This window comes from Leptonychotes weddellii, chromosome 4 (assembly GCF_054177405.1).
Source record: "Leptonychotes weddellii isolate Sample4059 chromosome 4, ASM5417740v2, whole genome shotgun sequence".
Taxonomy (NCBI): Eukaryota; Metazoa; Chordata; class Mammalia; order Carnivora; family Phocidae; genus Leptonychotes; species Leptonychotes weddellii.
The window spans coordinates 78269720-78292149 of record NC_138372.1 but is presented as its reverse complement, the minus strand read 5'-3'; the positions used below and the strand labels follow the sequence as shown (position 1 = coordinate 78292149).

General features: G+C 37.4%; 3 protein-coding genes, 1 long non-coding RNA gene and 1 pseudogene across 6 annotated transcripts in view; 3 read left to right on the top strand and 2 right to left on the bottom strand.

Annotated features, from left to right (window-relative positions):
- The window catches only part of LOC145721055 (uncharacterized), a 381812-nt gene that overhangs the window by 339156 nt on the left and 20226 nt on the right, over positions 1–22430 (top strand). The window lies entirely within an intron of this gene.
- Positions 1–22430, top strand: part of DPH5 (diphthamide biosynthesis 5) — a 38991-nt gene that overhangs the window by 5011 nt on the left and 11550 nt on the right. For all 3 annotated transcript variants that reach the window (XM_081817063.1, XM_081817062.1, XM_006728172.3), the window contains exons 3-4: positions 4232–4356; positions 12475–12583. In XM_081817063.1, coding sequence (XP_081673189.1) covers positions 4232–4356; positions 12475–12583 — 234 coding nt within the window. The remainder of the gene's footprint in view (positions 1–4231; positions 4357–12474; positions 12584–22430) is intronic.
- Positions 8513–22430, bottom strand: part of VCAM1 (vascular cell adhesion molecule 1) — a 226790-nt gene continuing 212872 nt past the window's right edge. The window contains exon 9 of the mRNA XM_081817040.1: positions 8513–8525. Within this exon, the coding sequence (XP_081673166.1) occupies position 8525 (1 nt within the window). The 3' untranslated portion in view covers positions 8513–8524. The remainder of the gene's footprint in view (positions 8526–22430) is intronic.
- LOC102741841 (BBSome complex member BBS4-like) lies at positions 19529–21396 on the bottom strand. The gene is given in 4 exon segments (XM_081817064.1): positions 19529–19996; positions 19999–20928; positions 20931–21024; positions 21128–21396. Coding segments are annotated over 4 exon segments (1491 nt in total). The 5' UTR covers positions 21278–21396; the 3' UTR covers positions 19529–19679.
- On the top strand, positions 22029–22153 carry LOC115944152 (U4 spliceosomal RNA; annotated as a pseudogene).

Below are 22430 nucleotides of genomic sequence, written 5' to 3'. Positions count from 1 at the left end.
TACTCAGGAAAACTTAATAATGGAAGATTTAAATAACAATTCATGGCAACAGTGGCAGGAAGAAACTATAAAATTATATTGCTGGGAAGAACTTAGATCTTATTTAAGCCAGTGTTGTTTTCATGAATTAAATAGTAGAAGCTGTCTCAAATATTAAATAATTACTAGTTATTAATTCCAGTTGAAATACATATAAGAAGATCACTTCAGGTTGTGGTGGCCAGAGAATACTATGGAATAGATGGAATTTGAGCTATCTCTTAAAATAATGCATCCCAATCTTTTTGTTTTGTTTCTTTTGTTTTCATGGTCTAAATAGAAAATGGTAATATTTATACAGCTCTGAAGGGTAAATAGAGGAAGCTGTTTTGGCCAAAGGGGGCTAACTTTGGGGCTCTAGTTATCCTGTAGAAAGCAGAGGAGATCACTAAGCTCTGCCTGTCTGTGCCTCATTTGTTTTTTTTTGGTCTTCTTGGTTTTTTAAGTACGCTCCATGCCCAACGTGGGGCTTGAACTCACAGGCCCTGCAACCCTGAGATCAAGAGTCGCATGCTCTACCGTTTGAGCCAGCCAGGCACCCCTATGCATCATCTGTAGTACATGTAAAGTTTTGCGGTCAACCAATCACTTGTTGGTTGTGACTTTGGGCAATCACTTAACTTTGTGTTCTTTTTCTTATCTCTTAAACAGGGATAAAAATAGAGAGTATCTCATAGATTGTGATGAAGATCAAATGAATTCATATGCATAAGTTCTTAGAACTACACCTGACCCCAGAGTGATCTAATGTAATGTATTATATATATATATATATATTTTTTTAACGATTGTATTTATTTGACAGAGCACAAGCAGAGGGAGAGAGAGGGAGAAGCGGGCTCCCTGCTGAGCAAGGAGCCCGATGTGGGACTCGATCGCAGGACCCTGGGATCATGACCCGGGCCAAAGGCAGCCACTTAACCGACACCCAGGCGTCCCTAATGTAAATGTATTATAAATATTGTTATTATAGATAAGACTTGGTAAAGGGAAGAGAAAGAGATAGTTACTATAGATAAGATTTGGTAAAGGTAAGAGAAAGAGTATTTCTTACTGAAGAAAAAAATAATTGTGAGCAAAACCATGGAGGAGATAAGCACAATAATTTGCTATACTTGTTCTTGGGCATCATGAAAATAACTTTCATTTTCTCCCAGTGTATCCGTTTCCCTCTCTTTTCTTCCTAATCTGCTTCATCTGGATACCAGCTCACTCTACTTGTCTTCCTATCCAGCTGCAGCTCGCTAGTGGAGGGACAGACTTCCCACTGAGAAAGATGAGGCAATCATCTGTGACCTTTATTAACTTACCATTTGTCTTTCCCTTAAATCTGAATCTGTCTTCCCCCAAGTCTTAGAAAATGACTTGTTAGATGAGGTTCTCAGCCTGTTGAAGACAACTCTACTAGGTGTGTTTTCTCCAAACCTCTTCCTCTCCCTTCCTCTGAAACCTTATTCCCATCGTTTATTCTTTCTTCGTTATGTTTGATGTATATTAACTTCCTTCTCCCCTCAACCTGAAACCATATTCAGATTTTGTCCATTCTGAAATCTCTCCCCTTTTAAACCTCTTTTCTCCATAGTTATTATTGTTTTTGTCTCTTCTTTATCCAAAGCTTTTTGAAAAAGCAGTGTACATTTATTATCCCCACTTCACTCATAGCTCGGACTCCAAGCTGACTTCCGTTCCTCTGAAATATTTCTGTTTGTTGAACAGTTATTTAGTAGCTGAGAATGCCACAGGATAGTTTTCAATTCTTACTTGTTTTACTTCTTCTGACATAGTTGATCACTCCTTGAAACTGGCTTTCATGACATTACTTTCTCTTGGTTTTACTTGTATTTTCCATTTTTTTCAGTCCCTTTCATAAGCCCTTATTTCTCTGTTCCTTCTTTCAATGTTACTGTGGTTGGGGTTTTCTTTAGGTTTTGTTTTCTTGTTTATGTATCCTACTTCTAGGCTCTACTTTTTATTTTTTTATTTTTTTACTAGGTAATACATTAAATGGTATAAAATTCAAAAGATACTAAATGGTATATACATTGAAAGATTTCTATCATGGTTCCCCTTCCTGGAGGCAGTTATTGCTAATTTCTTATGTATCCTTCCAGAAATACTCAAAAGTAATTTTAATTTTGATTTTTTTACCCTGTCCCCCTTACAAAACCTGCCAACCTAAAGCAGGAATGAATTTTGAGTTTTGCCTTCATTTTCATGAATGGAGAAGATTAGGGCTGATACTGTACAAAAACTGGCTAATCAGTCATTGAATAATAAATAATATAAATGTAAAATTATTTGTTAAATAACACTGCCTTTTTTTTAACCCCTCTTCCCTGACTCTTACTAGGTTCCATGCTCTTGTAGCACTTAATGATATGGTAGATAATTCCCCACTAAACATTATAAGCCACAGGACAGGGGCCACATATGTCTCATTCACCATTGTTTCCCAACATCAAGCATAGAATTTGGTGTGGAGATTGTGCACAAGAAGTATTCTTCAAGTGAGTGAATTTACCAAGTAGGTAAATTAAAAAGAATGTAATACCAGTTTCTTACTGCTTTTGCTCTTTCTTCCCCTTTTTAAGCGCCCTCCCCCCCCCCAAGAGCATCAGCCATTTAGTTATACTGGACTGTTTGGCTATGTGTGCACAGGTCTGCATATGTGGATAAGTTTGTTTGTTTTTAATAAATGTGTGTTTCAATTAAATAATGAAATGTTTCTTAGGATAAGTGATAAATATAGAGTGATACATGATAGGTCTTGAGGAGAGTGGGGTTTTCTTTTGTTAAATCATTTATAAAATATTGGCTAGGATTTAGGATTACTGCTAGCATTAAGCTAGTAACGTGACTTTTTGATCTTAAGAAATGTTAGTTCAGGAAAAAATATCATTTTCTTCAGTTTTCTATAATCACACGTTTGTCCTCTTAGATATATGTGAATATACATGTTCTACCACTAATAAGTTTTCTGGACTCATGAAATTAAAGTAAGTTATATACAAATTAATGATTAAGAAAAAATTACGGTAAAGGTGAAAATAAAAACATTTTTCATCTGTAAAAACATTGTCATTGGGAACTTCTGGAGCATTATCTCTGAGAAGATACGCAGAAAAAGGGAAGAGATCTTTTTTCACATTTCAGGGACAGATTCTAGTTAAGTATTAGGCATAATTATTAGAGTTGGAACTATGGCCTTTATCTTCAAGTGCTTGATCATTTGTTTATTTACTCTTTTGCTTGACAGATAAATTATTGAGTACAGCAGTCCTTGTAATGTTTGACATCTGATATAATCCTTAAAACTCAAACTTCTCAGCATGTAAGAAATAGTATTTGTCTATGCATTCACTTTTACTGTATTTGAATTACATATTACTCCACAGGAAATCAGTTAATAAGATTCATGACCTTTCATAATAGTTTGTAACCACCACCACATGACCATTAGCACACTAGTTCACTCTCTGTACTTACATGCTGCCACCCCAGTTAAGGTCAACCTCCTGGGTTTATTTGCTAGAGTTGAACTTCAGGGGATTGGTTCACAAAGCACTTTATATGGAGACTTCCTATATGATTAGAATTTTTTTCTTTCCTCTGCAACTCTGCCTTTTTAGCAGGAACTAGGAAATACAGTTTTAAATTAATCTTTCCTGCAATTATATAGGAATGTTTGCTGGCTCTATAGATAACTAAATCCTAATTTTCTATTGTTTCTCATTGAAATTACCTTTTATTTTAGCCAGGGTCCCATAGGTTTTCCTATGGAAAATTTAATAAAACCCAAATTACCATGTATGTTTATAATTATTATTTAACTAACATATTCTGTATTACTGTGTTTCTGAAATAAAGCTCATGCATACGTGTTCTCTGTTCATTCTACGGTGTTCTGCCTGATCTATTAGACTCAAATTTAGAGGTAAATTTAAAATGCAGAAAGCCTCAGATGTTAGGAGGTCTACCTTCTCTTGGGATATTAAGATAGCCCCAAAGACAGAGTTTAATTGCAACATGATATAGAGTGCTGGCTCATTGAGGAGTCCTATTCAGTGATCTGTGTTTGGATGGTTGCCAAGATTTGCACCAGCCCAGACAAAAATTGGTGTGTGTGTGTGTGTGTACATGTGTTGAAATGGTCACCTGCTGTTTCATTTTGATATTGGACTTAAATCTATAGGAAGAGTTTTATGGAAGAAAATTGATTCTTGCTGATAGAGAAGAAGTGGAACAAGAAGCTGATAATATTTTAAAGGATGCTGATATCAGTGATGTTGCATTCCTTGTGGTTGGTGATCCATTTGGGTAAGTCCAAGCAGGTATTTTGAGTTTTAATTTATTTGCTTTTTAAAAAAAAAAAATCAGTAAGAATTATTCTGTTATATTTAAAACCTTTTACTTGCCAGGTCCTAATAAAGGACTGTGTTACCTAGGTTCTAAAATTTCATTAACTTTCATTATCTTTGAGATTAATGAAGAAAATCTGTTTGATAAGGATGTCATCATATGTATCACTTACATTGGTTATTAATTGTCAGTTCTAAAGTTTGTATCATTGCTCCTGCTATTCTTTTAGAAGGTAACTTAGGGCATCAAATGACTTAACTAGTATGTCATTATTAATAAGTGTATTACATTATCAAGAGTCATACCTACCATTTATTTTGCAGGCAGATCGCAAGCATCTTCTACTTCCTTTGTCCTAGGCTTTTTTTTTCCTTTTTTAATCACCTCATATTTAGCAATATTGTCACTTTACTTGCCTTGAATTTAAAATCTGTCCAGCTTCAAATTTCAATTTCTTATATCCATTGGGAGCACTGTTCTTCCCCATTACTAAAAAGATGGGTTTCTACTTGTCTAGTTAAGTATCATCAATCTCTAATGTCAAGCCAAACAGAGGAGTTCTTTGTTTCCAGCTGGTGACCCAAGATTTATGTCACAGATTTAAGGAACATAAGGACAATTAAATCACTATGAAATCACCACCAAGGATTTTTTTCCAAAAGAATGGAATTACATGTGCATGTGTCTGTCAAAAAAAAAAAAAAAGTAATTTACATCAATGTGGTGTGCCAAAGATTGTGTTTCATTATACTTGGTTGCAAATGACATTGTGCAATCACATATTTTAAAATATCCAAATTGTTTTAGCCTCTGACATTGTTTTCTGTAAAAGTAAGTCTTCCTCCAAATTAGCAGTACCTATTTTCCTTTTTTTTTTTTAAGATTTTATTTATTTATTTGACAGAGGAGAAGAGAGAGCATAAGCAGGGGGAGCGATAAGCAGAGGGAGAGGGAGAAGCAGGCTCCCCACTGAGCAGAAAGCCCAATGTGGGGCTCCATCCCAGAACCCTGGGATCATGACCTGAGCTGAAGTTAGATGCTTAACCAACTGAGCCACCCAGGCGCCCCTCCTTTTTTTTTTTTTTTAAGCCACAAAATAGTAAAGTAAAGGTAATGAAAAATCCTATATATAAAATGTCTTGGAACTCTTGTAGGATTTTCTCATTGCGCTGGATTCTGGCCAAAGTCCCATATTTTTTATAGTGACATCTTCTGAACTCTCCAAATTTCCTTACTTGATGGTATCACAATTCTTAGAGTTACCTGAAAGAGTAATCTCAGAGTCACTTTTGACTTTCATGGCATCCAGTCACTGACGAAGTCCAATAAACCAGTACTACTCAGTGTGGGGTTTACAGACTGGTGCCAGCCCACAAACTTACTAGTCCATGATGAGAACTACAGAAATTGAGAGTAAGCATTTAGAAATTTTTTTTTTTTTTTAAAGATTTTATTTATTTATTTGAGACAGAGAGGATGAGAGACAGAGAGCATGAGAGGGAGGAGGGTCAGAGGGAGAAGCAGACTCCCTGCCGAGCAGGGAGCCCGATGCGGGACTCGATCCCGGGACTCCAGGATCATGACCTGAGCCGAAGGCAGTAGCTTAACCAACTGAGCCACCCAGGCGCCCAGCATTTAGAAATTTTATAGCAGTTTTTAAAAGTAATTTTGTTTCTGCTGTATCTCATAATAAAAATTTGGAGCTTATATTTTCTATTACTTTATATTTTATTTTTCTAATCACTAATTTTACAAAACTATTGTTCCATGACAATTTAGAACTTAAGAAAGTATTAGGTTTTCACTAGTTTGAGAAGCACTGCTTTTGACTTTTTTTTTTTACTTATAGTTATTGGTTTATTATATAATAAAGGATATGATAAAGGATACAGAGGAACAACCAGATGAAGAGGTACATGAAGAGAGATCCAGAAGAGTCCCAAGCATGGGAGCTTCTGTCCTGGAGTTGAAGTAGGCCACTCTCTCAGCACATAGATGTGTTCACCAACCCAGATGCTCTCTAAATGCTGTAGTTCAAGGACTTTTATGGAGGCTTCATTGTGTAGGCATGATTGATTATTAACTCAATTTCCAGCCCCAATTTTTATATTGTTTTATTCCCTAGTTTAATATAGTAGCCTTTTGCCTGGTCCCAATGCAGACTCTTATTTCATTACCTACGTTGTGGTCAAATTTATATTTGTGAAACCACAATTTGAAAATCTTAGTTGAGCTCAGAATGAGAGTTACTAGGTCCATCCATTGGCCAGATATGAAAAATACTGTTCAACCTTCCCTTCTACCTGTCCTTGTCCTAAAGCCCACACTCATGGCAACCAGTTTGCCCTTCCCTGATCATCTTGCTTTCTCATTCTGTACATCTGGTCAAACTCTTCATCTATAATGCCCTTTGCTATATATCTGATTGTCAGAAGTCCAGCCATCTTTTGAAGCCTAACTCAAATACCACATTCTCAGTGATGCAGTCCTTTATTACCCTGATTAGGGTAATAACGTCATTCATACGTTTTCATACATTGCCTCACAATGTATTTTTTTTTTTTATAAATGTATATATCTACTCTCTAGGTTTGTAGGCTGTCCTTCACACTTTTATCTCCCTAGCTTCCTTCACAGTGTAGTAGATATCAATTAAATATTAAGGGAAAGAGTTGTTTAATATTTTGCCTGAGGTCACAAGAGAAGACCAAGCATATCTTGGACTGACGTTTATCCATTCAACAAATATCTTTGGAACACCTATCTCATGACAGACACTCCTACATGCTGGATATATGTTAGATGATAAAACACGGGGTTTATAGTTTAGTAGAGGAGGTTGACATCAGTCAAAGAGAAAATAACAAATTTAAAATTTTGGTAGGCCTGTAAGGGGAAAAAAAAAAGGACTAACAGGAATAGGCTAATTTCTGTGGGGTTATATGGGAAATCCTTTTTGTTGAGGTAAGATTTAAGTAGGTATCTGAAAAATAAAAGGAATAGCAGAAGGGAAGAGCAGCATTGTAAGCAGAGGGAACTGCAAGAACGTATTCAGGGACCTGGAAGAGCATGGTGAGTGGGCGGGGGGAGGGAGTGAGAAGGAGTTCAAGAGGTAGGCAGGACCCAGATCATGTAAGACCTAGGAGGGGATAGGGATTTTGTTTGAAGTACTCTGGTAGGGACACCTGGGTGGCTCAGTCGGTTAAGCATCTGCCTTTGGCTCAGGTCATGATCCCAGGGTCCTGAGATCGAGTCCTGCGTTGGGCTCCTTGCTCAGCAGGAAGCCTGCTTCTCCCCCTGCCTGCAGCTCCCTCTGCTTGTGCGCACGTTCTCTCTCTCTCTCTCTGACAAATAAATAAAATCTTAAAAAAGATGAAGTACTCTGGTAAATCTTTGAAGGATTTTAAGCAGGAAAGAATCACAATCTGATTGACATTCTTAAATGATCACTCTGAATGCTCCCATGAGTGGATTTTAGGGAGACCAGGTGGCTTTGGTAGAAGAGAGAAAAAAGCTAAGTGGGAAAAGTCAAGGAAGAATGCCAGTATGTATGTAGGTGAGGAAAAGGAAAGAAGCAAGTTTTCCAGAATTCCAGCTTTAGGAACTGAGTAATTGATGGTGCCAGTTCTTGAAAAGATGAAAACTTGTGGGGAAAATAATTGGGGAAGACATGAATTGGTTCTGGAAATGTTTTAAATTTGAGATGTCATGTAGGCAATTTGATATCTGCTGCTGGAGCTCAAGGGAGAGTTACCCTGGATATATGGTTTTTGAAGTTACGAGTATTTATCGGGGGAGAGGGAGAGCTAGGATGTTTAAAGCCAGAGAAATGGATGAAATCACTAGGAAAGAACAAGGGGAAGAGAAGATAAAGCCTTAGGAAACTTGCATTTCGTGGTCTGTCAAGAGCCAGAGGAGGAAGAAAACCAAGATAATGTGTTGTCACAGAAGCCCAGAAAAAAGACTTTAGAGAGGAAAGAGTGGTTAACTCTAATACACTGCTGAAAGGTTGGGCCGAGGATGAGGATAGAACTAAGTGTAAATTTAAAGGCATGGAGTTTGGAGTTTTTCATTTGTGGCTTTATGGAGGAGTTGGTGCTTGAGCTGGGTCAGATTTGTTATTTTCTCTTTGATTGATGTCGACCTCCTCTACTAAACTATAAACCCCTTGTTTTATCATCTAACATAGGTGGAAATTGTAGAGGAGGTCAGCAGGGGGTGGGAGGGGGAAGGGGGGGAGAATTCCACATAAATGAAGAATTGAGGCCTAAAAAAGTGCTTCCATGATGTTACTACCCTGCTCAAAAACCTTAAGTGACTTTTTCATGGCCTAAATCTTTTAACAAAATCTATCTGCTTTCTCCTTTGGCTACTCTTCTTTTTGACTATGCTAGAGCCCAATTGTACTACTTTGCCATTTCATAAGTGTTTTTGCAATATTCATCTTCCGTGTCTTTGATCATACTTTTTTCTTAAAATAGACTTTTCTTACCAGCTAACTTACATATATTGTGAAATGATTACCTCAATAAGTTTAGTTAACATCCATCATACAAAAAAAAGGAAGAAAAAAACTATTTTTTTCTTGTCATGAGCAATCTTAGGATCTACTCTCGTTAATGACTTTCAAATATACCATACAGCAATGTTAAGTCTAATCCTCCCCAGTTTCTATTTAGTAAAATAGTAGATTCTTTAAGACCCTGTTCAGATGCTACCTCTTCCATGAATCCTCCACTGTTTTATTCAGGAGTGAGTGCCTTTTCTTTTTTCTTTTCTTTTTTTTTTTTTTTAACTCCTAGGCAATTAATTTGCTCTATATCATTAACTAATCATGTGTAATCTTATATTCAGATTTGTGTAATAATTATTGTACTATAGTTATTCTTCATTTACTCACTGGATTACTATTGAGATACAGTCGTTGGGGATATAGTAGTTGGAGACGGGATGGTAGGGAATATGTACATTTTAATTGGGCTGGGAATTATGATTTCTATGCATTAAATGGATAAACCAGGAGGAGAATACAGAATGCAGCAAAGCACTAAAATTCTTCCTTACATACAACAACAACAAAAAGTTATTTGTTTAATTTTAAGCCCCTTTCCACTTACTTGAATAAAAGCTTTAAAAAGAAAATTACTTAAATTCTTTATTCTCATATTTTTAAAATTATAGTATATGTAACGTAATATTTACCACATTAGCCATTTTTAAGTGTGCAGTTCAGTGGCATTAAGTAGTGTAACCATCACCATCATCCACTCTTAAATTCCTGAAGAAGGTAATTGAAAGTCAGTTAAGTCAGTTGATATAGTTCTCATCTTTTTCTTCTTGTCCAAGTTATTGATGGGAATGTGGACGTTAATCACATAAAGAATGTAAATGACTTTTTAAAAAATACTACATTAATAGATCTGACCCAGTCATGTGAGAGATGACAGTCTTAAGCTTTCTGTCCCCATAAAGAATAGTTGGACAGAGTCATCATTAAACAAATTTTAATGATGGTTCCATTTTGTTATTCCATTCCTTATTTTAATATGTTCTGTAACTATATATATTTTATAATCATTGAACACATAATTTTTTATCCTTAATGTTGTGTGCCTTTTCCTTCATGGCATACACATACATAAAAATATATCTTTATTCAGTTGTCTTCTTTGTGCTTTTATGTAGGTCATTTGATCGTTTCCATTCCAAGAACTGCATTTGAACAGTACTTGGCACCTAGTAATTACCCAATAAATGTCAGCATTATTATCATTAGTCCATTTATTTCTCCAATATAAGTAAAGCTGCCATGTTTGGATTAATGTATATGATCCTTTTTCCCCTCCTTCCGTTCTCCCTTCCCCACATTTTGGATTTTTTTCCCTCCAAAATCAGTTTATAATACCCAAAAAATCAAAAGTTTTGAATATGGGTATTTTCAAGCATGTATTGTCAAATTACTTTTCAGAAGGACTGTACCAGGGTGTCTGGGTGACTAAATTGGTTAAGCATCTGACTTTAGCTCAGGTCATGATCTCAGGGTCCTGGGATTGAGCCCCGCATCGCATCAGGCTCCATGCTCAGCAGGGACTCTGTTTGTCCCTCTCCCTCTCCCTCTGCTCCCCCACCCCGCTTGTGCTCTCTCTGTCTTTCTCTCTCAAATAAATAAATAAAATGTTTAAAAAAAAAAAAAGGACTGTACCAATTTATAGGGCTTCCTATCACTTTTACCATATCCTTCCAAATATTAGTGAATTTTCTGATCATAAGCCATACACTGTCAAATATGGCAGTACTATATCTGCAAACTAATGTTATTATAAAATAAAGTTTATTTTTAAGTGGGCTCCACTCTGGGCCTGTGTACACACACACACACACACACACACACACATGCACTTTTCCAGTCACCATAACTGAAGCGTTTTCATGACCCTGGACTAGAAGGAATGCCCAGTATAATGGTTTAAGCTTGTGTTTCAAACCAATTTTTTCTTTTTCATGAAGCAATATACTTTGGGTAATCGTGATGATAAAATACCAGTTTTTCATAGCAGAAATCTGAGGGGCTTATTTAATCACATTTATGGCAGCATCACAAAATCAGATCACTTTGCCAGGTCATTAAATCTCCATAGTATACCAACCACATCTGGTCATTTTAAATGAAGTTGTGATAAAGAGAGAGAGAATTTTAAAGCAGGTTTTCTTCCTGCTTATCTATTCAAATAACTCAGCAAGTAACTAATTCAGTTTTCCTTAATCTTAGTGTTAAGTAGTAAAAGTCTGTTGAAGATGATATTGAAAACATTCTTTATAACTGGCATTTATATTATTTTTTTTAAAAGCTTACTCTAAATCAAATTAATGATTGTTTTTCATACTAGTTTTTATTTTATGTGTGATTAAAAACAGCCTTCCCTGGTGGGCATTTGTTAATCTGTTTCTGACTGCCTCATGGGGTGAAAGCCCTTGATCTTCCTATTTGGTATGCATTGACCAGTTGACAGGTTCTGCTGGTTTGTATGTAGTTTCTCAAACATGCTAATGTTGTTTTCCCCAACAGGGCCTGGAGTTTTCATCAAGGGGAAAAAAGGCCTTTAATAATGCAGTTCTAAATTGATGGGGGGTTACATTTCACAGTATCCGTATTTATTTTTACATATATTCTCTCTCCTCACAGTCTATCTAATTATAATCATTAGATTTATCTCAAAAAAGGAAATGCAGTAGGCAGGATATGCACGCACATACACATGCACACATACCAATTATATATACAGTAACCAGACTGAAAACAGTTATAAATAAAATCACTGCTAGACAGATGTAAAATCCAACTAGGATTGTATCAGATAGAACCCTAATATAAAGGCAAAGAATGACAGGCTACAGAAATGTTCTCTACCATCTGCCTTGTATTTCAAAACACAAAAAAGAAACCTTCAAAATAGAGCAGAAATCAAAGAGTAGGTCTATCTGTGCTGTCATTTAGAACTCAGAGCAGTCATTTTAAGAGTTTAAAGGGCCTGTTAGGCCAAAAAGTTTGAGAATTGCTACTCAGGAGTTCACTTGCTGAGCTTACATTCCACAGATGTCTTTGCAGGTATTATCAGGACAAAAGAGCAAGTAAAACTTCCCTTTCTCTGTAGCTGCCAAGGCTGCTTTAGGAGTGTGATAAGTGCAGTTCAGCATTATGAAGGGCATGTGGAGACTTAACACTTTTCTTGTCAGAAAGCCCGGAAATTGAGGAAAAGCAGCCCCCATAACCCTTTGATTGGCTAGAACTCATGAAATACTACACCTTTACTGTCTTAAAAAGTCAGTGTTAGGGTGCCTGAGTGGCTCAGTTGGTTAAGCGTCTGCCTTCGGCTCAGGCCATGATCCCAGGGTCCTGGGATGGAGCCCCGCATGGGCTCCCTGCTCAGCGGGAAGCCTGCTTCTCCTTCTCCCTCTCCTGCTCCCCCTGTTTGTGCTCCCTCTCTCGCTGTGTCTCTCTCAAATAAATAAAATCTTAAAAAAAAAAAAAAGTCTGCGTTGGTTACTTTAATCCAACTTGACCTTTTCTCACTACAGGGCTACCACACACAGCGATCTTATTCTGAGAGCAACAAAACTAGGAATCTCTTACCGAGTTATTCACAATGCTTCCATAATGAATGCTGTAGGCTGCTGTGGTTTACAGGTAATACTACAAAGAAGGTATTTTTTTAATGGTAGTTAGCAAAAATGTTTTGGAAAACTACAAAATGCAGGTAGATTTTGTTCTATATCATGAATTTTAAGATGTTACTATTTTATATACATTAGTGGGTATGAAATTTTTTAATACTGAATTTTCTATACTATTTTCCTATAACTTACATCTTTTTTCTCATTGGAATGGACCACTGGAATTTAGCTACAGAAAGATTTTAATCTTATATCCAACTTTTGCATACAAAAACAGGGAAATTTAATCTAATGAAATTGGCTAAGTTTTCCTAAAGCCTTTTCACATTTCTTCTAAATAGCTTATTCTGCATTGCTGAAGCATATTTTTCTACACAGTTGTTATTTGCTGTGCCATCAACAGCATTGTGATGCAGCATTTCTTAAAAGAATCTGTAAAAAGAACCAAAAGCCAGTCATATTAGGCTTTTAAGCCACCTTTGTAATTATTGCTGTATAAAGTTGGTTAATTTTAACCCAACAGTCTTGATTCTGAGGGGTTAAAAGAGTGCACCGTAACTGTTTCCAGGGTTTTCTTCCAAGCTTGATATTTGTGTTCTAATGTTCGTATGTATATGATCTATGACAACTATGACTGCTCATGGCCAACATTGGTTTAAGACTTAATTGCTTGTTGGACACGTTCCTATTTTAGATACATCATAATAGAAAAAAATGTGCATCCTAGAATCTATGAAATGAAGTGTTCCCCACTATGTCTTCTGGAATGCAGAATTTAAAATTGATATTTATAACACTAAGATACATTAGCATCGGACACCAGTGCTGTGTCTGTAGCTTTAGAGGTTTCTTATTTTCTGCATTACCCAGGAAGAGTATCTCAATTTAATTGACATCCTGGCCAGTCATCTCAGAAATAACTGCCTTTGGTTCTGAAGAATCAGAGAAAAGGTATAAATGATTCACCTTTTAGTATTTGTTACTTGCTCTTAGTTATTAATTTAAATTGGCAAAAAACTGCTGTCTCTTTTGTCTTCTAATAAAATACATACTTTAAAAAACCTTGCCAATTCAAATCTGCTTTATACTTTAAAGCCCTTCTGAACACTTCTGGGTTGGAGTAAGTGAATGGAGTTTCTTGATTCTCAGTCCAGTATTCTTTTTTGTAGACAATGTACTTCTTAAGAACTGATGGTTACCATGAAAAAGGAAAAAAAGAGAGGAATAAATTAATCTTGTGATAGACAAAGATGTGTAATAAACCTTAAGCTAATGGAATATATATATTTTTCGTGTTGGTTTTATTTTTATTTCTGGTAGGGAAAGTTAACCTAGCCCCTTTCCATCATATTTTGGTCTAAATTATCATAACTTATCATTTAGAGGTTTTTGCTTCTTTTTAAGCATAACATTTTTTAAAAGATCCTTGTCTTCATCACATGTATATCTATCATTCATACTGGGAAGAACTAAACTAGAGTGACCCTGTCCTCCTGATCCTCTAGACTGGTAGAGGGGTACAGTGTTATTGTTCTCATGTTTAAAATAGATGAAGGTATTTGAGAGGAAATTTACTGTGAGAATTGGCAGTCTCCATATAAGCCCTTAAGATCATATCCACATTGTACATAGATTTTTTTTTTTTTAATTTAGCTTTCTCTCAGTCTTATTATATAGGATTTTTCTAGGCAGCCACAAAGCATTATTTCCCCATCTGGGTTCTTTTCTCTAATCTGGGTATGAAAATGACTTACTACTTGTGTGAAAAACAGGAAGTGCCTTTTTAGGTTCTGTCTTGTGTATTTGATGAAGTCTCTGTGAAAGTATACTTTTTGTACCGCCCAAGTTATTTATATTCCAGGAGAAAGAGGTAATTATTGATACCTTTTATATACTTTTCTAAGATAAAAGGCATTAAAAATACAGTCATTATATTTATGGCACTTTTAAATTTTAAAACAAATGTTTTGACATTTGACATTTGTTTATGACATCCTGCATAATACATAAACTTTGGCAAAGTTCCCTTCCTTATAATGGCTGCTCTTTTTCTCTTGAGTATTTGGATCTGCATTTATGGGAAAAACAATAATCTACACCAGTGGTTCTCAGACTTTAGTATTCAACAGAATTACTTAGAGGGCTTATAAAAGAAATGGCTGGCCTTCCCCTCAGATTTTCAGATAATAGTAGATACGGGGTGGTGGCCTAAAAATTTGCATTGCTAGCAAATTCTCAGGTGATCCTGAAGCTGCTAGTATAGGTACCCATTTTGAAAACCACCAACCTAGACAGATAAAAAATTTCTTAGAAAGTTATAGAACTGTACTTTCTTTTAGCATGGCAGAATTGGAAAAGTAGATTTTAGTTCCCAGAAATAGGCTTGCTAAATGTAGAATGTATTACCTTGCCATGTTCTCTTTCTCAATTTTTTAAAAGGGAAGTGGGCACCACTTTCGAAAGACATTCTGTCATCTCTGTGAACACTTTCCCATGAGTTATTAGGAAAACAGCCATCAAGTTATTGAACAGAAGTACTGTTTTGGGTACTGTGACAGACCTGAACAGTACATGCTTTGTAACTTTTTTTTTTTTTTTTTTAAGATTTTATTTATTTAGGGGCGCCTGGGTGGCTCAGTCGTTAAGCGTCTGCCTTCGGCTCAGGTCATGATTCCAGGGTTCTGGGATCGAGCCCCGCGTCGGGCTCCCTGCTCAGCGGGAGGCCTGCTTCTCCCTCTCCCACTCCCCCTGCTTGTGTTCCCTCTCTCACTGTGTCTTTCTCTGTCAAATAAATAAATAAAATCTTTAAAAAAGATTTAAAAAAAAAAAAAAGATTTTATTTATTTATTTGAGACAGGGAGAAAGAGAGAGCATGAGCAAGGGTGGGGGGAGCAGAGGGAGAGGGAGAAGCAGACTCCCCACTGAGCCCAATGCAGGGCTTGATCCCAGGACCCTGAGATCATGACTTGAGCTGAAGGCAGATGCTTAACAAACTGAGCCACCCAAGCGCCCCTGCAACATTTTTACGTTAGGTTAAAGAGTAGTAGTTTGAAATTCCTAACCTGGAAATGGGCACAGCTTTTTTTTTTTAACTTATCAATTTGTTAGCCCTTCTGAATTTTCTTATTGTTGTTTTCTAAAGCAGCACAGAGAGCTCAGAATTGACTGTTGAGTATTTTTCATTCACTTTGTAGTTTATTAACTAGCAAAAGACTCCTTATTATCAGTATTAATGAAGATAACTAGTTGCATAGACTAACACTTCTAAATACACAAAACCAGTTGATATGCATTCTTTTATAGGTATGCCATAAAATAGAATTTTTTATTGCAAACGCCATATTCCTGTGAAAATTTTCCTTGTTAAATGGAATGTGTATTAGTGATTGCCAAGTTAGACATCATTAAGAGGAATAGTGATCCATTTATTCAACAAATATTGTTTGCCTTATTGTTTCCCTACTAAGTGCCTTTGGATACACTGATAAACCTGTCTGAGAAGGTCCGTGCTCTCAAAGAGCTTACATTCTAGTAGGAAGGAGAGGCAATAACAGCAACAACAGAATAATGTCAGGTAGTGGGAAGTATAAGAAATTCAAGTACACTGATAAATGTTAGAGAGTTGGCTTTACTGTTGTAGTTGGGTTGTCAGGGGAGGTCTCACTAAGGTGGTGTTATTTAAGATTGGATATGAACCAAGAAGAAACTAGCATATTCTAGTCACAGGGAATGGTTTATGCAAAGACTCTAAAATGGAAATGACCTTGGCTCCTTGAAGGAACCAAAGAAGGGCTTATTGGAGAGTAGTAGGCAGGGAAAAAGCAATCTGAGGTCAGAAAGGTAGATAGGATTGGATCACTAGGCTCTCTAATCCAGTGTCAGGCGTTTGAATTTTATTCTTAGTGAATTGATCATGTAGAAGAGTATGATTAGGTTTAATTTACTTCCAGACTCTGAAGTCTCTCCTTTTGTCTTGTGAAGAATTAGTAGTCCTGGCATAGATACTAAGTATATGTATGTAAGTGAAAGAAGCATGACACAGAAGACCATATATTGTAGGATTCCGTTTATATGAAATGTCCAGAGAAAGCAAATTTATGAAGACAGTAATTAGTGGTTGGCTGGGAGTGAGAACAGATACTACTTACTAAATGTACATATGGGATCTGATTGGAGTGATAAAAATTTTCTAAAACTACATATGGTAGTGGTTGCACAATTTGGTAAATTTACTAAAAATCACTGAATATACACTTAAAATGGGTGAATGTTGTGGTATGTAAATTTATCTCAGTAAAGTGGTTTAAAAAATGAATTACAAGAGGTTTGCTAGATGAACAATAAGGTTAAATACATTCCCAACAGAGAGAAATGTTCAGTTAAAGAAGAGAGTCATGGAAGCACTTTGGAGCATCTGCATGGTATTACACACACACACCAGTGAATACATACATATGTACCACAAAACCTTGGCTTCCTAGAGATTAGTTAACACAAGATTGTGAATATGTGTGTTGGATAAAAACTGACTATGTATTGGGTAGAACTGGCAAAGGAAAAGTAATAATGGGAAAAGTTCAGAGTTGAACTGCAATTTAAAAAGTCTTGGTTTTACTTTTGCTCAGGCAGTTAACTAAGGAGTCCTCTAACTTTCCTGGATCTGGATAGTCAGGTTTCCTAACTGTTAAGGGGATGAGATGGGGACAGGGAGGAATGCTGGACAAGATCAGTGGTTTTCAAATTGTATCAGGATCTATGAAGATGTTTTCAGCAGTTCTGCAGAAAATGAAGTACTTGAGACCCAATAGCAAAGAATAAATCCCGAAGGAGCCCAGTCTTTATCTTTACCCCTATTGATGTGCTGTTTAAGAATTTATTTGGAAAAAAAGATTTGGCAGTAAAAAGTATGAAGAATACTAAACTAGATAAACTTTAATATCCTCTAGAATTAGAAGCCAAAAAGCTGGCCTGTTTTCTAACTTTAGGCAAAGGTTACCTTGACCAAGATACATTAAATACTCAAATTTTCATTAAGTAAATCTTTGGAAGTTTTACGATTTAAATATTAGTTATAAACATGTATACTTTAAAATCACGTTCTTTGAAATTCCTAAGTAACAGATATTTCTAACACTTGTGTAATTTGTATTTTGAGGATTTCTCTAGTCAAAGAAAAATCAATCTGTTTGTGAAGAGCCGGGTAAGTTGGTTGTATTTAGGCATTCCCAATAATGAAAAATCAGGGTTTTTTGTCAGTACACAAAAGGCAAGAAGAACAAAGTCCTTTTCTGGAATTCTTCAAGTTAAGCATTTAGCACCTTAGTCATGCAGAATCAGAATTGCTTTCATTTACCATTGTTTCTGCTTTAGAAGAATTGTTTTAAAAAATAACTTTATTTTCCTTGATAATAAGTGACATATATACTCATAGAAAATTGGGAAAATACAGTAAGTGTAAAGAAGAACATGCAAGCATCTATAGTTCCACTACCTAGAAGTAACCAAAGTTAGTTACTAGTTTGGTATATTTTTTTTCAGTCTTCAGCTCTTATCTGTGTACATTGACCTGAAGGTGACAAGCCCAATAAAGAAGAAATTACAAAGTCTAGCATATTTTCTTTGTGCGGTATTTATCATTTCTTGTTATCATTTGTGTAATAGAACAGATTCTTTTTTTAAACTGTGGTGACTAAAAATGTGACTAAAATGTGACTAAAATTGTGTTTGAGGCATTTTAAAGGACAGATAAATGAGACAGTTCAGTGAAACCAGGTAGCAATGATTTCTGCATAAAAATGGCATTATCAGTTGTAGCTGATTTCAGGGAAAAGGTTGTATAATTTTCTGATCATTATGAAGTGCTTCCACTTTCTCTGTTGCGTGAGTGACCTTAATTATTGCCATATGTTCCTCTGTTTATATAATACATTTCTACTTTGGAAAAAATGTATATTACTTTTTAAAAAGTAACAACTCATTTCCTTCCCTTTTTTCATAATACAACACTCACTATGATAAACAGCATTGTTTTGGCCTTGTAGTAGTTCTTTTTTTTTTTCTTTTAAGAACGTTTTATTGTGATCTCTTCTTTTTTTTTTTTTTTTTTAAAGATTTTATTTATTTATTTGGCAGAGAGAGACAGAGCGAGAGAGGGAACACAAGCAGGGGGAGTGGGAGAGGGAGAAGCAGGCTTCCCGCTGAGCAGGGAGCCCGATGCGGGGCTCGATCCCAGGACCCTGGGATCATGACCTGAGCCGAAGGCAGACGCCCAACGACTGAGCCACCCAGGCGCCCCTGTGATCTCTTCTTTTTACACCTAACAACTTTCCCCAAAGGGATGATACATAATCTTTATTCCAAAAAGGACATATAGATGATGTACTGATAGCATCTGACCAGGGGTATCATTGATTGTTTCAAGTAAAAATTAAGAAGCTCTTTTTTTCCTTTTCATCCTTGGTGCTGATACCAGCTCAGCCCTTCACTCCTACTTCTTATCATTACTGACATGATCTGGCTGTACATACGCTCTGATGTCTCTCAAGAACAAGACAGAGGGACTTGTTTGGGATTCCCTTGGACAGGTGCAGCTGGAATATCCAACAGGCTGGGCCTCGATTTATAGAGGTTTTTTTCACCATTTTTTCCCCTTAAATTTAGACTGTTAGAGCCGGATTACTAATCGAAGATCTGTGTTTACCTTCGGGGATGACAAGCCCCACAGCCGGAGGATCACCTCAGCTAAGCCAAGGCTTCACCATAACAGGGCTCCTGAGCAGAGGTCGGCCTCAGACTTTCCTTCCACAAAGGAAGGGGTCAGTCATCCAGGAGGTCAAAGTCATTTCAAAAGCAAACAGCATCATGTGCCCTGCTGGCTCTTGGAGCTACAAACAGAGCCATGAAGCCTTGCACTTAATTCTTAAAGGACCTGTCTGGGCTCTCTCCTATCTCTGGGCTGACGGGGCTAACGGCAGGCTCCTTGCGATCATCGTAACACTTACGCGTCCCCTGGTGCCCAGGGAACACACTGGTCACCTTGCTGCCTGTGTCACATGACCTTTCCTAACCTGCTACATCCTCACCAAAGAAACCCCTACTCCGGGGTCATCCTACTCCTGTTTTTCTCTTATTTGTGCTGATGCTTCAGCTGGGTGTGCTTCCGCAGTGGGCTCTGGCTCCAGAGGCAGAGATGGTGGCTTTGTGAGCTGGGATGTCCCTCCAGCACCTGAGGGGAGCTTCCTGTGTGCAGCTGCTGAAGACCTCGCCTGTCCCAGAGCTTGATTAGAGCCCAGAGGCTGCTGGACACCGGCAGCTTTGCTTGTTGAAGTGGTCCGGTGCTTTGACTTGGCATCTTTAACTGGTTTCGTCCAGACCAGTGCCTCCCCGACCTGGAGGGCAGCTCCCAGTTTCTGGGCCATCTCTACCCTTTGTCCAGGCGGGCGACTTCTGCGTAGGCTCTCTTGGCGTTCTGTGGATCTTCCAGATTGGTCAGGGCCACAGCCAAGAGCATGTAGAGCCCCCGCCCCCATCTTTGGCAGAGGTTGATGGCTGCGTTGAGGAAATGGAAAGCCAACGCATATTGCTTCATGGTCAGGTGGACAAGGCCCGAATTATACAGAATCTTGCAATCGAAGGGAGCCAAGTAGTTGGCTTGCTTCAGGCAGTTGATAGCTGCCATGTATTTCTTCTTCCCGAAGAAACACATTCCAATGTTATTCCAGAGCAGAGGACTTTCTGGAACAGCACAAGCTACAACTCTGTATTTGGTGAGGGCAACATCAAAGTCCCCGTGGGTCTGCATCATGCTGCCTGCTGCCAAGATGGCCTTGTAGTTGATAGGGTCGTAAGTCAGTGCATTTCCAAGGTGTTCAAATGCCTTCTGGTAAATACCGAGCTGTAAGTAGAGTAGTCCTAAAGTTGTAAGAAGTTCCATATTTTCTGGCGAGAACTCCACTGCTTTCTTGTAGATTTCGATGGCCTTGTCCAAGTCTCTCTCCAGCAAGTGGATCTTCCCTAGCATTATGTAAGTCAAATCATGCCTGTTAAGATGGAGGACATTGTGCAGCTGGTCTTGTGCCTTACTGAACTGTTTCAGATAAATGTAGCAGACTCCCAAGTTGTGACAGATCTCCCAATCTTTCTGGTTAAGTTTAGCTGCTTCATTATATACTTCAATGGCAGCTTTATGTTTTCCCAAAAGAAATAAAGATCTGGCCACCTGCTTGAGGTTATCAGCACACTGAGGGCTGAGAACAGCACACGTCTGAAAGAGTTCTAGGGATTCTTGGATATTTCCTTCCAGGCGAAATATTAATGCTTGGACATAGATAGTATATTCACATAAGCCCTGAGTCTCCGAAGCTGCTCCTTGATAATAGCCTTGCATGCCTCATAATCCTTCTGGATATAGTAGAGATGTATCAACCAGTTCTGCTTCTCCAAAATCGGAAACTCCTGAGGTTAAGAAACTGGAAAAATTCCTCATAGCAGCTGGAGTGGGGGGGGGGGGAGGCATGGGTGAGTGCTGTGAATTGTGTAAGACTGTCGAATCACAGACCTGTACCTCTTTTTTCAGCAGGGGTTTCTGAGACTCAGCAGATGCAGGAAACGGAGTTCTCGTCATGAGTCTCTCCTCAGCCATCTTGGCTCCGCCCACCGCTTTGCGGCCGGCCTTGTAGTAGTTCTTACTGGTAGTTTTCAAAAGCATTGAATTGATTTCATTGTTGTACAGGAACTAATGTAGAAATGATAAAACCTAACCTAGTACAGAGAACACAAAACTAGGTAATAAAGAGATCTGTGCTCTACATTGCTTCGTAACCTTAGAAGAACTCATCTAAGTAAGCTCCCTGTTCTTTTAGTAACTTCAGAATTATTTTGACCACCTGCTGATCATGGGCGTATTAAGAATGCTTTTCTTTCTATTTCCACTGTAACTGTTTTTTGTTTTTGTTTTTTTTTGTCTTTGAGATTTTATTTATTAGAGAGAGTGCATGAGCAGGGGGAGGGGCAGAGGGAGAGGGACAAGCAGACTCCCTGCTGAGTGGGGGCTGCGCCCACGGGGCTCGATCCCAGGACCCTGAGAGCATGACCTGAGCTGAGGTCAGACGCTTAACCGACTGAGCCACGCAGGAGCCTCTCAACTGTAACTGTTTTTAGTCAATATTTTAATAGCCACCTTACCATCATTCTCTTCCACCTAATAGTTCTCTTTTTATCCCACAGTCCTGGCAAATCCTCATCCTGTACACAATATTCAGTTACTTTATATGTTTATGTGTTGGGCATATTATAAACTTCTTGGTTTACTCATCTTCACATCTTCCATTGCACTTTATCACAGTGCCATGCTAAAAATCAGTATGTGACAAATATTTGCTGAGTTGAATTGCTTATTTATTTACTTATCTTTTCCACCCCACCCCAAGCTGATTTATCTTTAGAATTATGTGCTTTAAAGCTTTGCACAGTGGCAGTATCATAGCCAATGAGGTTTATCTGAGGCGTGATTACTACTAATAGAATTATGTGCTTTAAATTAAAATTCTTTCATTTAATTCATATGTGGATTCTCTCATATGTGATAATATAAATTTTGTGGCTCTTTTGTCTTCAGCTTTATCTGTGTACCTAGTATGTGGCCATGTGCATAATCTTTCTTAGTGTCAGCAATATCAGTGTTACATCAGTGTTAAGAAAAGTGCATGTGGGAATTAAAAAAAAAACAACTGTAAGACCAATATTTTGTATAGAAAACTAGTAACTCTTGAACATGTGGTTTTGTGGTACATTTTTTGACAACTCTACTGGGTCAGCTTTCTTTTACTTAACAGATTTAACTGATCTGATTTAGGATTTAT